Source organism: Hakea prostrata, chromosome 9, assembly GCF_041222555.1.
Source record: "Hakea prostrata isolate BN-2017 chromosome 9, UWA_Hpros_2, whole genome shotgun sequence".
NCBI classification, from domain to species: domain Eukaryota; kingdom Viridiplantae; phylum Streptophyta; class Magnoliopsida; order Proteales; family Proteaceae; genus Hakea; species Hakea prostrata.
The window spans coordinates 12,796,097-12,813,592 of record NC_142608.1 but is presented as its reverse complement, the minus strand read 5'-3'; the positions used below and the strand labels follow the sequence as shown (position 1 = coordinate 12,813,592).

Sequence of the window (17,496 nt, the reverse complement as noted above, 5' to 3'; positions counted from 1 at the left end):
TAAAGCAAAGAGTGTAGCTCTACGTGTTAAATAGTCAGCATAAAAATTATTAGAACTATCAACAAAATGGAAACAAAACACTTATAAAACTAGCACTCAAGTGTTTAATCTCTTGAACTATGCTACAACATGCCTAATCAAAAGAATGGGGTTGCCCATTAAGAGCACGAACAACAAATTGATAGTCAAAAGTCATTAAAAAGCCTGGGCATTGTGGTTGAATGTGCCGAAAGCAATCCATCACATATTGCATCTAACTGAATGATAGGAGCTGATGACATTTACAAGCTTTGGTCTAAGCCACAACAAAAGAGCCATGCATGCGGGTCTTAAAATATAATGTCACGGCATCTGCTCTTGCTAGCTTGATCCCATGAGCCATCAGTGTATAACTAATATGTCCCCTCCTCTTATAAATACACCGAATGAATGGTAGTCTCCTCAAAAGTAGGTTTGATTAACTTGTGACACTATTTTTGAATTTTAACATTCAGTTGAGAAATGGAGTTTAAAGTTGTCAAAATAGTGGGAAAATAACCATTGAATAAAACTACATTTCGAGATCTCCATATTGACCAACAAATAGTACTCCATGTAACATCCATAACATCCAAATTCTCCATAGGTACAATATTTAGAATGTACATAACAATATCCTAAAAAAATTGATGAACCTATAAAGTCAGACACATCCTAAGTGGACACATTCACCAAAATATCCCTAGCATGTGTACAAAAGAATGAAGCATGACATTTGGATTTACAATAAAATGCACAAATGTAGACACAAAGGAGAAACAACACCTTTTTCTCTCAAATATGGTTTTACTTAAAGGCAAAGCTTTGTGAGAGACTCTCCAAAGAAAATGTTTTATTTTGGGAAGGGTATGAATATTCCATTTCCCCCCCCCCCCAACATTGAGACATATTGGACAATGATGCTATATTTCTTGGCATGTTAGTTATTAAAAGACATTGATAATAAATAGATCTTGCAGTGAAATTCCCTTGTATAGTCTTATCCCATATTCATGTATTGTCTACATTGAGAGGGGATAGTAATGATTGCTTTTATTTCCTAAACTGAAAATAAAATGAGTAAAACATATTCTTTCCATTGTAAAATTTACTAGTCAATCAAATCACACACACTGTGGGCCATGCATATTAGCTGGACTGGACATACATTCAAAGGGAATGAACAACAACCAATAAAGAGGGGTGTCTTATCCATTACCAATTTGCCTCATAATTCCAGAAAACAACACATCTCTACTAATGAGCACACTAGGCAAACCCCAAGAACAATTTTTGGGCACATCCACTTCAATGATAGGTTTGTCTTTTAAATACTTAGACTATCATATCTTGTGCCCAAAGTGCATTTGGCCATTGGAGAAATCTCTAGCATTGCTTAGCTACTAAAGTATTGTTAAATAAATGAACATCCTTGAAGCTAAGACCCCCATACTTTTTATGCTTACAAAGAGTCTCCCACATAATCCAACAAAATCTCTTCCCTTAATCATTCTTGCATCAAAGCTGCCTAACTTTTTGTTGCATTTTTTGGCATAATTCTTTTGGGATAATGAAATATGACATGACATGGCATACAATGAAAGGGCAAAAGCTAATACCTTTATAAGCACCTCTTCCCCAGTAGGTGACAGTAATTTTGCCCTCCACCTAGATAGGTTAGTACTCAGTCTATCAACAATGAAAGGGAAGGTTTGGGATTTTGACTTACCTATTAAGGAAGGAAAACCTAGGTAAATGTCGTGTAAATGTGCTTCCTATACATTTGAAGTAGAGAGGATGTTAGAACTTGAGGTGGCAGGTGCCCCAGTGCTAAACAATACTGATGATTTTCGTGTGTTGATATGTTGGCCCAAGACTTGCTCATAATATTGTAGAAGAATGTTTATTAGGGAGACATCTTATATAGTAGCAGGAACTGTTAGGGTTAATGGATGCACAACCACAAACAGAGAATAACCACAAGCAAAATACACTAGAGGGATTTAACATGGTTTGGCAAAATCTTGCCTACGTCCACCAAAGATAAAAGAAATTTCATTATTTTAGAAAACCTCACACCACTCTCACACTGCAAAGTATTACCTTTTGCTTCCCCTCTTACCTAGGTTATCCCACATAAACTATTTATAGGGAAACCTAAAACCCTAATCCCAATATAATTACGTTTTAACCCCAAGACTAGTAATTGACCCAAACCCTGTTTCAATTATAAATACAACTAAAACTATAATTACATGGACCCATAGAATACAAGACACCCAAACCCAATAACCTCTACCTTGGCTTGAATTCTGCAAACCACCTTGAAGAAAATTGTTGATGATGTCTCTCTACAATCACCCGTCTCTGTGTATCCACCACACATTATCGCATGGCCCACATCCCCTTGTTGCAATTCCTGACCACCATCATTAAAATGAATATGGCGCACACCCCCCACCTAGGGTGTCCTGTACAACTGATCGCCGAAATACGATGTGACGTGGCTCCATCTCTCCTTCTGTCACAGTTGGCTCCGAGAGATCATTGCCACTCACCAAATCCAAAGTGAAAGTCACCCATTTCTTTCCAGATTTGCCATTGTTTTGTGCCTGAACAACTTGCAAATTCTACTTACCTGTACCCCGTGCCAAAGTGTCAATTGGAGCTCCACCTGTTTCAACACTCCCTGCAAGCCTGTACAACTTAATAATCATCTTTCCCCGCATCACAACTATGGATCCCCTTGAAACCTTAAGAACTCCACCTTCAGATGACCATCTGAAACCTTTATAATCTAGAGTACTCAATGAAATTAGATTATTCCTTAGATCTGACACATGTCTAACCCCAGTCAAAGTTTGCACAATCCCATCAAACATGCGAATCCACACAGTCCCAACTTCGACAACCCTGCTTTTCACATTATTTGCCATCTTGACAATACCACCTTCACATGCATGATATGTAGCAAACTGATTCTTGACTAAACACGTGTGAAAAGAACTAAGGGTGTCAATTGCGTACCGAACCGCGCCGTCTAAAACCGCACCGTACCGTACCATTCAAAATTTGGTATGGTACGTACCGAAACCGAATTTCTTCGGTACGGTTCAGGGTTTTAGGTACTTATACCGTCGGTATGTACCGAAACCGTACCGAATTGGTACCGTACCAAATAAGGGATATAAATTGCATGTAATTTTACAATTAAAGCACTTTACCTTTACCATATCTCTAATTCCCTATTTCAGTTTTTCGTTTTATCATTCACTCCTCTTCTTAGATTTACTTGTTTTGTGTTTGTTAACTAGATTTACTTGCTTTATCTCTATTAATTTCAAATTCTATTGATTGGTTGATCACACTTTCATTAGGATCTTAATGAACTAATAACAACAGTGGCATAAGTTTATTCGTACCAAAATTGTACCATACTAGATACCGTGTTTGAACCGTTTTCCCATACCGATTTAATACCGAAATCGTATCAAACCGTTTTTCTAAATACCGAAACCGTACCGTACCGTTTAAATTTGGTACGGTATGGTACGGTTCTGGTTTTCGATATTCAAAGATGGTACCATACCAAAATGGTACCGAATTACCGAAACCGTACAGATTGACACCTTTAAAAAGAACACCCAGAGTCTAAAATCCAATATAAAGTATCCAAACCTAATGATGAAGTCAAAAGGACATCATCTCCTCTATCATCGCTACATAAGACAACAATATATGATATATCACTCTCCTCATCCTTATCATCGCTCCATAAGACAACAATATATGATATATCACTCTCCTCATCCTTCCTTTTCCTATTCTCCTTACGCCTTGGAAAATCCTTCTTCATATGACCTTCCTCTTTGCAATAGTAACAAGCTACTTTGCAACCATTAGACTTTGAGCAACCCCTTGACTTGCTAGACCCCTCCATTCTCTCACTTAATCTTCCTCTACTATGAGTACAACCAAGGCACTACTTTCATCTGACTCCCTATCATCGCTATTTTTCCGCGGTGTTTCATTCATCAGCAATGCAATAATAACATCGTCAAGTTTCAAAGTATCTTTACCAAAAAGTAATGTGGTTACAATGTGATCAAATGACTGAGGCAATGATATCAACAAGAGTAACACCTTGTCTTCCTCCTTGATTTCCTCATCAAGAGCTAACAACTTCGTCAAAATCTTATTGAACTCATCTAGGTGCTTGTCAAAATTTACTCCCTCTGACAACTGAAGGCCATATAATTGTTTCTTTAAAAACAACCGATTTGTCGACGACTTGGACTTGTACCTATTCTCCATCTTTGCCCAGACTTCCTCTAGATCCACCACCCCAATGATTTTATGAAAAACATTATCCGCAAGATACAACTGGATTGTACTATTTGCTAGATCCCTCAACTCTTGCCACTTGTCTTCCTTCATCACCTCTGGCTTTTCTGATTTTTATTGAGAGCCTTAACACTCCCTTCCCGCGTAAGGATGTTCTTCATCTTTTGTTGCCACAAGGTGAAATCGTTAGGATGTTCTTCACCCTTGGTTGCCACAAGGTGAAATTGTTATGGCCATTAAAAAGTTCTATGGATATATTAGAACTCTTCACCGCCATCTGATTTGTGCCCTTCATACCCGTCATCAACCTAAAAGACCTGTCCTACATATCTCTGTATAAACTTACAAAATCAATACCAATGGGGTGAATTCTCCTTGAACCGTCACTTCCACTAAGTTCGGAACACCCAAAAAACCTTAAAAGAACACTTAACTTCGTATAAAATACGTTCACACAAAATCCTGTGGAAACAACCTATACGGTACCGATCCAATAATAAAAAAAAAATAATAATAATTTCCCCTTTTTTGATCCATCTTGAAAGAAATGTTTGTGACGCGAACCATAAATTTGATTGAATTTGAATTTTGTCAATTTTTGGGCAGAAGTAGAGAAGTCGTGGACTGGGGGGGTATGAAAAATCTTCCAGTCTCGTGTACACAAAAGCTTTTCTCGTTGTTTTGGTAAGTATTTCACTCTCGTTAATATTCATATTTACTTTGCATTAAATGCTACCTCTATATGGATATTTTGCGAAGATATTGAATCTTTTCATTGATTTGTCCCCCAATTTACGGCGAACAAGACGGATGACTAACACACGACTGTTTGGTTATAAAACCGTAAATTTCATAGGGCCGTCGTTGCAGATTACAAAAAGGGATGTTAGGCGAGCACATGAGGAGAAGGTGTACAATAGAGATCTTAAAACTTCTTGGTCTCAAGAACTCCTTTCTTGTTTAAATGATCTCCAGGAATGCCCTTTCTGATCTGAAGAACTCGATTGACTGCTCTAAGAGTTCACAATACCTACCTATGACTCATGGGAGTAGTTTTTATCTATCCTAACTTTTTTGTTTCTTGGTAAGAATTTTTTATCCATGCTATAACCCCCTTGGTATGTAGTTTACAAACGATTTTAATCAACAAATACTAAACTTGTGTGTGTTTGCATTTTTCTTCTTGATTATCTTCCCTTTCTTTATTCTTCAAGTCGATATTTAACGTTTTATATTTGTTAATATATATTTTTTTATTTTTTGGACCATGATCTTGGATAGATTGCTGCTGGTACATTTTGGTGCACAAGGTTAACAACTTCGCATGGCTCCAGTTATTACCATCCGCCCACCAAAGACAAATACAAGTAACAATGGAAATTTTAAGGTATAATATATTCTCGTTGGATTTTCATTAACTATAGATTTAATTATTTCACATTTGTTAATTAATCTATCTTATATTGGGCGGCTTAGCCATCCATAGATGTGTTTGGTTCAATTTTTTTTTTAATTTAGTAAGGTGTGGGGATAGATCTTTGCCTTTCATGGGGTATGGACCTTGTTTCTATAGAGAGTTTAAATTTATTTTCATCTGAATCTATGTGGCAAAAAATCCGAATATGCGAGTTCTTGAGTTCGTATAATTGGAAAAGTAATAATGATCCTGAATGTTGTGGTTTTTCTTTACCTATATGGTGGTAGAACATGGAGTCCGGATCCTCACCCCGTCGGGGGAGCACAGAGTGTTCCCCGACAGCTCCCTGACCCACAAACATGTGGGGCCCACAGGTGAAAAACACTTTTGGAAAAAATAAAAAAAAACTTCAAATTTTCACTTGTGGGCCACACATGTTTGTGTAGTCGGAAAGCCGTCGGGGAGCACTCTGCGCTCCCCCGACGGGGTGAGGATCTAGACTCTAGAACATGTTTCATTTATCACTTCTCTTCTGCATTGGGTCTCTTAAAATTTTATTTACTCATAGCCATATTTGCCTTTTTTTTTTCTTTTTTCTGCCACAAAGATGTATTTGCATCTAAGTAAATATATGAATTTTATGATATTGTTCAAATTCTTTTTTTTTTTTTACTTCATAATTTTATGGTTTATGGTTCAATTTTTTTGTTAAAAAAGTATTTTGATTTTAGGCTGGACACGTATCATGAATCCATCATGTTACTTAAATTTTTTTTTATCTCCTTATTAGTAGAGGATTCAGACTCCAAAATATCATTTTTCAGATGTGTATGAATTTTCTTTCTATATTGGTAGAGGATCCGGACTCCAAAATATTTTCTCTTTATACGGGTGGAATATCCAGATTCCAAAATATTTCTTTCTATATGAGTAGAGGATTCGGACTCCAAAACAATCATTTTCGATAGTACATGAGGTAGATGCACATTATTTCCATTAACGCTATTTGAAAGATAAAGTAGATGATTCTTAAAAAGAAATAAAAAGTACTTATATAAACTCTTGGAACGCCTAAAACCTTAAAACCCTCATTCGCAAAATTACGAAAATACCTGACTTTTGAAGCATGACCTACCTTCTATTTTTTTTTAAAATTTTATTTAAATGTTACATATTGTTCTTAAAATAGAAATTTATGAAAACTGTGGGTTTGGTAATGTTTAAATTTTATTTAAAAAAATAATATTCCATGTTATTAAAAAAAAAAAAGGGAAGTCTTTTGTTCGGTAATACTAATTTGTTTTTGTCTGCTAATGAAATAGGCTGGGTTTTTTTTTTGTTTCAATATAAAAAATAAGATTTTAGGATCAACAAAAATCTTAGTTGCATTGATTTTCAAAGCAATTATTTTCCTTTTTGAAACTGATTCTAAGTAAAGCATTTGACATTTGTTTGAGAAACTACTCTCTCATGTTGTACTTGTACCTTTAAAAATAATTTTCTTTCAATTTTGTAAAATATTTTTGAAAGTAATTTTCAAGGCCATTTATCGGTCACCAATTTCAGGATTAAAAACAGTTTCTTTTTATGAAAAACTTCTCATTACAATCGCGTGGGCAAACACGCCCTAATGTCACTCCAAATATTTGGTCTTTGGGAAGTCAAAGATATGCCAGACAAAGTCAAGGCCGAGTTAACCAGGCAATTCGGCCGATTCAGAAAACCAATTTCTTCCTATATAAATCGCGAGTGACTCAAAGAAAATGTTCGTCTCTTTGAGGACCGCCTCTCTCGTTTTCGCTCAGCTTCGCATCTGAAAATCCCTCAAAACATTCGTGGCAAAAAGTGGACAGAAATAAGAAGATCATTAAGAAATCGACTGTAAACTTGCCAGGGTTTTGGCATTTTTTTGTTAAATCTGTTTATTTTCACAAATTAGGTTTTGCTTGAGAAGCTCAGAAAGCAGATGGAAGACGAAAATGATATTATGCAAGATGAAGAAGAGGAGATCACTCAGGAAGATGCCTGGGCTGTTATCAGTGCTTATTTCGAAGAGAAAGGTCTCGTGCGTCAACAGCTCGATTCCTTCGATGAATTCATCCAGAATACCATGCAAGAAATTGTCGACGAGTCTGCTGATATCGAGATTAGGCCAGAATCTCAGCATAACCCTGGTCGCCAGTCCGATTTCCTCGAGGTATGCTCTTTCGTTTTCTTTCGCTACTGTCATCTATGGGTTCATGGCGGTGCGAACCAGAAGCTTAGGATGAATTTGGTGAAATATACTGAAATTTGAAGTTTGTAATTTTTTCCCCTGAAAATTTGGTCTTTAAAACTTTCTCTGCTTCTCTTCACTACTTCCTCATGAAAGCTGGACTTTGGGAACCTTCGTTTTTAGGGTTCACTTCTTTAGAATCCATAAGTCTAGGATTTTTGTTTTTGTTTGTGAATATGCTGCATTGGAGAAAATTTTGGTGTAATGCTACGGCTGTAATTGGATGCAGACCTTTTATAAGATCAGTTTTGGACAAATTTACTTGAGTAAGCCAATGATGACGGAATCAGATGGAGAAACGGCTACTTTGTTTCCCAAAGCTGCAAGGCTGAGGAACCTCACTTATTCCGCTCCCTTGTATGTGGATGTCACTAAGCGAATCATAAAGAAGGGGCATGATGGTGAGGAAGTAACTGAGACGCAGGATTTCACTAAAGTCTTCATTGGAAAGGTAATGGTGTTTTTTAGTTTCTTATTGACGATTATGTATTGGCTTCTCTCTGCTTATTATTTGTTTCATTTCAGGTACCAATAATGCTCCGGTCAAGTTATTGTACGTTATATCAGAATTCAGAGAAGGATCTGACAGAGCTTGGGGAGTGCCCCCATGATCAGGGTGGATACTTTATTATCAATGGAAGTGAAAAGGTTCTGATTGCTCAGGAGAAGATGAGCACGAATCATGTTTACGTGTTTAAGAAGAGGCAGCCCAACAAGTATGCATATGTGGGTGAGGTCCGGTCAATGGCAGAATCTCAGAACAGGCCACCCAGCAGTATGTTTGTGCGGATGCTCTCTCGGGCTAGTGCCAAAGGGGTGAGTGATCACTGGTTTTTGGGGAGGCGGTTCATGCATGCTAGACATTTTGTTTACCTGATATCTTATCTATGGAGATGCCTCATTTGATACGTATATTTTTTATTCTTGATTCAGGGTTCCTCTGGGCAGTATATTCGTGCTACCCTTCCATATATCCGAACAGAAATCCCAATAATTATTGTCTTCAGGGCACTAGGATTTGTTGCGGATAAAGATATATTGGAGCACATATGCTATGACTTCTCTGATACGCAGATGATGGAGTTACTTCGACCATCCTTGGAAGAAGCATTTGTGATCCAGAATCAATCGGTATCTCCTTGTTTCCGTGGGTTTTCATCTGTTCTTTTGGGATGACTTTTTTTTCTTCTTTTCTTTTCCCTGTTAATTCATGAGGCTAAATCTATTGCTTTTTAACTTTTTAGCTGCGTTGTAGCACCCTTGCCTACGTCAACAAATTATGTTTCCCATTGGTGTGGTAAAAGGACTAATTTCACTTGGCATGTTATTTTTACCTGCTGTAGGTTGCGTTGGATTACATTGGGAAGAGAGGTTCAACTGTGGGTGTCACTAGGGAAAAGAGAATTAAGTATGTCTTGGAGTAATTTAGTTGCTACTTGGACCATCCTCTGGGTTTATTGTGCAGGTTATTTAGTTAAATATCTGCAATTGTACCTTGTGCAGGTATGCTAAAGAGATCCTTCAGAAAGAAATGCTTCCTCATGTTGGTGTTGGAGAATATTGTGAAACAAAGAAGGGTTACTATTTTGGGTAGGTGGTGCTCTTTCGTTTTGTATGCATTGCTATGGCTGCCTGAACATTGTTCAAAAATATATTTTTTGCTTCCTGTGTCAGGTACATCATTCACAGGCTTCTACTATGTGCACTTGGTCGGAGGGCAGAAGATGATAGAGATCATTATGGCAATAAGAGGCTAGACCTTGCTGGACCTTTGCTTGGAGGCCTGTTTCGCATGGTTTGCCCTTCACAATGTCATTTAGGTTGTTAAAATTGCTGCTCTATCGTTTCATTTTAATTGTTGAGTTTTATTTAATGCAGCTATTCAGAAAGTTGACACGGGACGTCAGAGCCTATGTTCAGAAGGTTCACTTTCTCCCTATGTTTAATTTATTGGTCTGTTTTCTATTGTTCGATGGAGTCCATTGTTGCTTATCATTGCCTGTTGCCAGTGTGTTGATAATGGGAAGGATGTTAACTTGCAATTTGCTATAAAAGCGAAAACAATTACAGCTGGTCTTAAATATTCCCTTGCTACGGGGAACTGGGGACAGGCAAATGCTGCTGGTACAAGAGCTGGAGTTTCACAGGTTAGAGTTAGAGTCGGGAGTTGCAAATTTTCTTTTCAATCTTCCTAAATGAGTTGCATTTTTTCTGCTTGACTGGAAGTATGGATTGATTTACCTAAGTTTTTTGACAGGTTTTGAACCGTTTGACTTATGCATCTACCCTGTCTCACTTGCGGAGGTTAAACTCTCCTATTGGCCGTGAAGGTAAAACACATGAGTGCCATCAAGCATTTAGGTTTGTGGTCCTTTAGAGGTTGGTTATAAGAGTTCATATTTTATCTATTAGGGAAATTGGCAAAACCTAGGCAGTTGCACAATTCCCATTGGGGGATGATGTGTCCAGCAGAAACTCCAGAAGGACAGGTAAATATAGATGTATTTAAGTATCTGTTTCTATATTGTGCGGCTTGCATTTTGTAATCACATGTATGTAAAATCAAGAATTTTTTATTATACTGTTTAATATCTTGACACTTTTGTGACTGTTATTAGGCTTGTGGACTTGTGAAGAATTTGGCGCTAATGGTGTACATTACTGTGGGATCAGCAGCAAATCCCATTCTTGAGTTTTTAGAGGAGTGGAGTACAGAAAATTTTGAGGTATCTTTCTTCAGTCCCTCTTAACCTTGTTGCTTGTTGCTTTTAAAAATTATGGAACCCCGGATCCTCTACCAACTCTCTACTGATAAGTTTGTCGTCATTTCTTTTTATACCCAATCAGGAAATATCCCCTGCTGTTATTCCTCAATCGACCAAAATTTTTGTCAACGGTTGTTGGGTTGGCATTCATCGTAATCCTGAGCTCTTGGTGAAGACGTTAAGACAGCTAAGAAGACAGGTCTGTTTACTTATATTTTGGAAATTGATATGTTTCTGTGTAGATAACTGTTTCTCCTTTTTCCATTGCCTTCCTCTTCCTCAGCTGTTTTTCTTGCTCCTCTTTTTCTGTTTTTCTTCTTATATCCAGTGAATGAGTTCTTCCCTCTTTTGTGTTCTTTTCTTTTCCTGGTGAATGAGTTGGACCTTATTAATTCATGCCAATGCACTTAGTGGGTTTGAGTTACTTGGACCAAATTTTAGTAAATTTTCATTATGAGATTCTGCCTTTATGATTATTATGTTATTCAGACATGTGGGGCATCTGTAGGATTGCTTGTTCTTTTTTTATCTCCTTGATGTGACTTTGGGATTTGGAAACTGGGTCTGCTGTGGGCCTACGGAAGCACTTTGCAATAGTAGTTCTATAAATATATATCAAATTTCTTTGAGGTAGTGCATGCCATGGGTGTAATTCAACTGAGTCTTAATGGACTTTTAACTTCTTAGATAGTATAATGGGGAGGGACAAATAAGTGGTTAAGAAATAACAATAGAAGGCAGACTTGGAACAGACTGAAACTAATGCACAACATAGATTTTACAAAAAGAGGAGGGGCAGAAGGGGTTATGGTCTTCTAAAAGAGGAATTAGCACCCCCCCCCGGGGGCGGCCGTTGCTCATGCACAGACCCACAAGTTGCACACATTACTTTTTAGTCATTTTCCAATCTACTTCATGATGGTGATAACTGCCAATATGTAAAGAGAAATAAAAGCTAGCTCCTGACTAGGAAACTAACTAAATTGAGAAATTAAAGCAAATAGGGAACTTGAAATACTATGCATGCAGCTCCAATTAAAACCTTCCAATAATAGGTTATAGAATCTCAAAATATAATAAAATTCTAAAATATCTTGATAGACAAACTCCAAATTGGAACCAGGTGTCCATCTTGGACTGGTCTAAGGATGTGCTCTTGTTTCACCCCTCGATATATGTATCACTTTGTTTAGATACCATTGACCAGTAAAGAATATGGGTATCTGGTTTGTGACTTCCTTTCCCTCTCTGCCTTACAGTTTTTGTAACATAGATCTGTTGCCAGTTAGGATCTAAAATTTGTTTGTGGCATTTTCAGGTTGATGTCAATACTGAAGTTGGTGTTATCCGGGATGTTTCATTGAAAGAGCTTCGACTTTACACTGACTATGGCCGTTGTAGCCGTCCTTTGTTTATTGTTGAAAACCATAGGTTACTTATAAAGAAAAAAGACGTCCGCACCTTGCAACAAAGGGTCTGTGTGGAAGTGTAATCTTTTGGCATTTCTGTGTTAAAAAGTAAAAAAGGAAACTGACTTACAGCTTAAATTTTCACTCAGGAATCCTCGGATGAGAGTGGCTGGCATGATCTTGTGGCAAAAGGATTCATAGAGTATATAGACACAGAAGAAGAAGAGACTACCATGATTTCCATGACTATTAATGTGAGTATTAATAAAGCATGGTTGAACTATTAGATCTTTACTTCTTTTGACATTGAAGTGATTATGTTGATTTCCATGCCCATATCAGCTTCTGTTTAAGTGAAATATTTAAATTCCATGCTTCCACGTTTTTACCGTTCTGATCTTGTTTCAAATATTTGTTTCAGGATCTTATCAGTGCAAGGGTTCATTCTAAGGATTCTGATACTTACACTATTTACACTCATTGTGAAATTCACCCATCGTTGATTTTGGGTGTCTGTGCATCTATCATTCCATTTCCTGACCATAACCAGGTTGATTTATCTTGCAACTAGTCCTGGGAGTTTCTTTTACGAATTTTCTTCCTTTTTCCTCACTTTATCCTTTTTTTTAATGACAGTCCCCTCGTAATACCTACCAGTCGGCTATGGGAAAACAAGCTATGGGTATCTATGTTACAAATTATCAATTACGAATGGTGTGTTCTTTTTATCTTTTCATCCTTTTTATCTAAAACATTTGTATTTGTATTTTAGGCATATTGTCTTTTATAATTGGTTGTTCTCATTCATCTCTTTCAAACTCAGGACACACTGGCTTATGTGCTTTACTACCCCCAAAAGCCTCTTGTTACAACTCGTGCAATGGAGCATTTGCATTTCAGGGAGCTGCCCGCTGGCATTGTAAGTGTTTGATTATTCATAGTTTTTTCCCCTTCCCTTCATTCGCTGTGGCTATATTTCTAATGGCATATTTTATGCGGAAAGAATTCTATCGTTGCTGTCGCTTGCTATTCTGGATATAACCAAGAAGATTCTGTTATCATGAACCAATCTTCAATAGACCGGGGATTCTTCCGATCGTTGTTCTTCCGTTCATACAGGTAGCTACATTTCTTGGGGCTTATGTATTTCATTTCCTTGTTCGTCCTGATCTCTGTCGGCAATCTCGTATCATTGACAAATGTTCATCTACAGGGATGAGGAAAAGAAGATGGGCACATTGGTTAAGGAGGATTTTGGGCGTCCAAACAGGGAAAATACAATGGTGAGTGTTAAATTTTTTTGGTGGTTTAAACTTGTTGAGAACATTGTTTAGAGCAGTGGGAAGGGGAATGAGATAAGGTGGTTAGATGACCTAGGACCTAGACTATCTGGAATTAATAAATATAAACTTTCTAGGTCAGGAAATGTGATAGGCATATTATTTACTTCAAGAGTTAGTTCATATATAATATATATTTGGTGAAAAATTATTTCTGTAACTCGTGATCCAGCTCAAAGTAGGTGACTTCCTGGTGGTTGGAACACTAAATGAGCTGTGAAGAGCTAGTTTGATGAAATCATGGCAGTCTTTGCTTAGCACTGGAACTTACTGGCGTGTAGAATAGCACATTTGGCAGCAATTATCTTTTTGTTGTTGTTTTCCAAGTTGTATGTTGATCGTAGCTATACTATTTGCAGGGGATGAGGCATGGATCTTATGATAAATTGGATGATGATGGTCTTGCTCCTCCTGTGAGTATATGAAGATTACTATCAATCCTTTTCCTCCCTTATTTGTTGCTGAATCAATTTTTTATTCTAAACAAAATGCGGTCTTGGAAATTAGGGAACAAGGGTCTCAGGTGAAGATGTTATTATTGGAAAGACAACTCCAATTGCTCAGGATGAATCCCAAGGGCAAGCTTCACGGTATACACGTCGTGATCATAGCACAAGCCTGAGGCACAGTGAAAGTGGGATGGTAGATCAGGTATTGTTGGCTGGTTTCATTTGGATTTTATCTTGTGATTCGTTCATATTATTTTCTTACAATGTGTTTACCTGCATGGGGCCAAGATATTACATCTTTGATGTTAGAGTTCCATCCGGCTGATGTCCTTCAAACGGGTACTTCTTGTAGGTTTTGTTGACAACGAATGCCGATGGTTTGAGGTTTGTGAAAGTAAGAATGAGGTCTGTTCGTATACCTCAGATTGGAGACAAGTTCAGCAGTCGACATGGGCAGAAGGGAACAGTTGGTATGACATACACACAAGAAGACATGCCATGGACTGTGGAAGGAGTTACCCCAGATATTATTATGAACCCACATGCTATTCCTTCTCGAATGACAATTGGCCAGCTTATTGAGAACATTATGGGGAAGGTTGCAGCTCACATGGGAAAAGAAGGGGATGCTACGCCTTTTACTGATGTCACAGTAAGTTATATTAGGAAATGGTCCCAGCTGTCTGGAGTATTTTCGTGAATTCAATCTTGTTATTGGCACTATCTGGATTTTTTCTGTCTCTGCTTCTTCTTCTCTTCTTTTTTTCTCCCGGGGGGGGGGGGGGTTTGGTTAGTAAAGCGAGAGACTGAAAACCTTGTGACCATGTGTAAAACTATAAATAGATGCCCATCAGTATCCAGGATCTCAAATGGTCTTTGTCAAGTTAAAATAGATGGAAAATTTTCAGTTGAAAATCAGAAAACAAATGTGCTAATTGTTTTGTTTTTGTTCTGACTGATGCAGGTGGACAATATCAGCAGAGCCCTCCACAAATGTGGGTATCAGATGCGTGGCTTTGAGACCATGTACAATGGTCATACAGGTCGGATATTGTCTTCAATGATATTCCTGGGCCCGACTTACTATCAGAGGCTGAAGCACATGGTGGATGATAAGATCCATTCACGTGGCCGTGGTCCTGTCCAGATTCTGACAAGGCAGCCTGCTGAAGGACGGTCTCGAGATGGAGGTCTCCGATTTGGGGAGATGGAGAGAGATTGTATGATTGCTCATGGGGCTGCACACTTTCTGAAAGAGAGGTTGTTTGACCAGAGTGATGCCTATAGAGTTCATGTTTGTGAGCGTTGCGGGCTGATTGCTATTGCCAACCTAAAGAAGAACTCGTTTGAGTGCAGAGGTTGCAAAAACAAGACTGATATTGTTCAGGTAAATGAAAAATCATTGGTTCCTGCTTCCCAGATTTTGTGTGTGGGGGGGGGGGGGGTGTCAAAGCTGTTCCCCCCCCCCCCCCCCACACTCCCAAAAATTTTTTTTCTTTCCAACAATGGAGAAGTTTTTAGGGTTGTGGTATTTGTTGATCTGCTTCTGCATTTCAGTTATGGCTATCATTGTATAAAACATGTTTTCGATATGTTTTTGTGATTTTTGCAGGTTCACATACCTTATGCATGTAAGCTGCTCTTCCAAGAGCTCATGTCGATGGCCATAGCCCCAAGAATGCTTACCAGTGAATTGAAGACAATCAAAGATAAGAAGAAATTGGTTTTGAACTGATGATGCATTCCGGTGTGTGGATTGGGTCTTACTGAGCTCATGCATTGACATCGATGATGAGCAACTGATGCTGAAGATCTAATCTCGAGCTACAAACTGGTAGCATTTGGATCCATGGTTGATACTTGAATGATTGGATATGAGACAACAAGTCGAAGATACGGGGTTATATGCACAATTCTCTACTCCATCCCCCCCCCCCCACCCCCACCTAATGGGGGTAATGAGAAAAAGGAAACTTAAAAATAATAATTTATTTTTAAAAGGTAACATTTTTGTCTTAGCAATTGAAGACTGGGTGATACCCATTTGAAGGGAAAGGAAACATATATCCCGTTGGAATTGTGGGGATTTTCTGCAGAACAAAATAATAGTGTAGGTGCATGTTGTTCTTTGGTAGATAACAATGTGGTAGTGTTGGAGCATGTTGTTCTGTTATTTATTTTGTTGGTTTCCTGTCTTTTAGTTGTGCTTTGTATGGACTTTTGTTGAGAAGTCGTAAACAATGAAATCGTGTACAGTTGTATCAGCAGCATTCGTCTTTACTTTGTAGTTTTGTAATGTCTGAGGGACGCTGCGTGGTTGTATAAAGCAGGTTTGCAGATTCAGAAACCTGCTCAAGTATAAATTCTTCTCTTCCTTCTGCCGTTTCCTGGTGTTTTAGTACTTCAAAAGCTTCAAAATGGGCATTTGAGACATGATATCAGATGCAACATATCATCAATGTGGGCTTTAAAGCGAACGTATGTGCTGCACAATCCATGGTTTAGAACTTCACTCACGATGCAGGGAATCCATTTTCGTTAAAAGGTCAACCAGCTTAGATGATCTTGTGTATCTTTTATCAACCGTCTTGGGTTTAAGGCGGAGTTAGGATTCAACATTGAAGGGGGTTTAGATCAACCCTGTTGGGGAAATATTAATTCTTTTTTACTAAATTAGTAATGACGCACGTGCATATGCATGTGTGGTGTTTTTACGTATGGCTTTTATCCATTTGTAAATGTAGTGTTATCGTTTATTTTGACTTTTTGTCTTTGTGGTAGCTTGACATTCTTCTTTTATTTGTTATTGCATTTTCTATTTTAGGAGTAAGGTTCCCTTTGTTTGGGATAATATTAAATGAATTTTAATCTAAAGTAATACCATTCAACTATGTATGTACTTAATAAAAATGAAATGAACATCTATAATTATTTTCAACAACATTTAATTTCATGAATGTTCTTCACTCCCATAGGGTCGAAGAGCACTTGCATAAGATGTGATGCGTAATTCTTTCATCTGACCGAGGTCATGGAAACCAATTGGTTCAGCTGCCACTGTATATCTTAGTTTCTAATAATTTATATTAAGCTTGTAGCGATAAATCTTTCTCGGGGCCCCCCCCCCCCCCCCCCCCCCCCCCCCCCCCCCCCCCCCCCCCCCCCCCCCCCCCCCCCCCCCCCCCCCCCCCTGCTAGCAAACAAAAGGCACTCTCCATTTACAACGGTAAACGCACATATGACCGGTTTCACTTCTTCTAATGTGATCACTTTAACTCTTGTTTGAAGATTAAACTCCGTGATTCCGTGTTATAGTCATTCAATACCCATGGCATAAAAATAGATTTCCTCAATCTTACCAAGATAATAGATGATTGTGGTGAATAAGAAATTACTTGCTCCACTTGAATATCTTCATGTTGGAAGTTGGATATTGAATTTTTCTTAATGCCTCCTTTGGTAATTTGACTCTCCAAGAT

The 17,496-nt window shown here is 38.0% G+C and overlaps 1 protein-coding gene across 1 annotated transcript; it reads left to right on the top strand.

Moving 5' to 3' along the window:
- The first annotated feature begins 7,561 nt into the window (after positions 1-7,561).
- NRPB2 (DNA-directed RNA polymerase family protein) lies at positions 7,562-16,212 on the top strand. The gene is made up of 25 exons (XM_089168105.1): positions 7,562-7,976; positions 8,284-8,505; positions 8,580-8,870; positions 8,988-9,185; positions 9,398-9,462; positions 9,558-9,644; positions 9,729-9,849; positions 9,933-9,977; positions 10,064-10,201; positions 10,312-10,384; positions 10,467-10,543; positions 10,673-10,780; positions 10,902-11,018; positions 12,138-12,293; positions 12,378-12,482; positions 12,650-12,778; positions 12,865-12,942; positions 13,052-13,147; positions 13,232-13,347; positions 13,442-13,511; positions 13,928-13,981; positions 14,076-14,219; positions 14,370-14,669; positions 14,982-15,404; positions 15,630-16,212. The coding sequence occupies exons 1-25, from the start codon at positions 7,746-7,748 to the stop codon at positions 15,750-15,752; spliced, it is 3,567 nt and encodes a 1,188-aa protein (XP_089024231.1). The 5' UTR covers positions 7,562-7,745; the 3' UTR covers positions 15,753-16,212.
- Positions 16,213-17,496: the final 1,284 nt, after the last annotated feature.

Bases quoted from the DNA above. Each gene is read 5' to 3' on its own strand.
- NRPB2 (XM_089168105.1), top strand. From the start codon at position 7,746: ATGGAAGACGAAAATGATATTATGCAAGATGAAGAAGAGGAGATCACT. The intron at 9,978-10,063 runs GTTCACTTTCTC...GCCTGTTGCCAG, and splicing joins TCAGAGCCTATGTTCAGAAG to TGTGTTGATAATGGGAAGGA. The intron at 13,982-14,075 runs GTGAGTATATGA...CTTGGAAATTAG, and splicing joins ATGATGGTCTTGCTCCTCCT to GGAACAAGGGTCTCAGGTGA.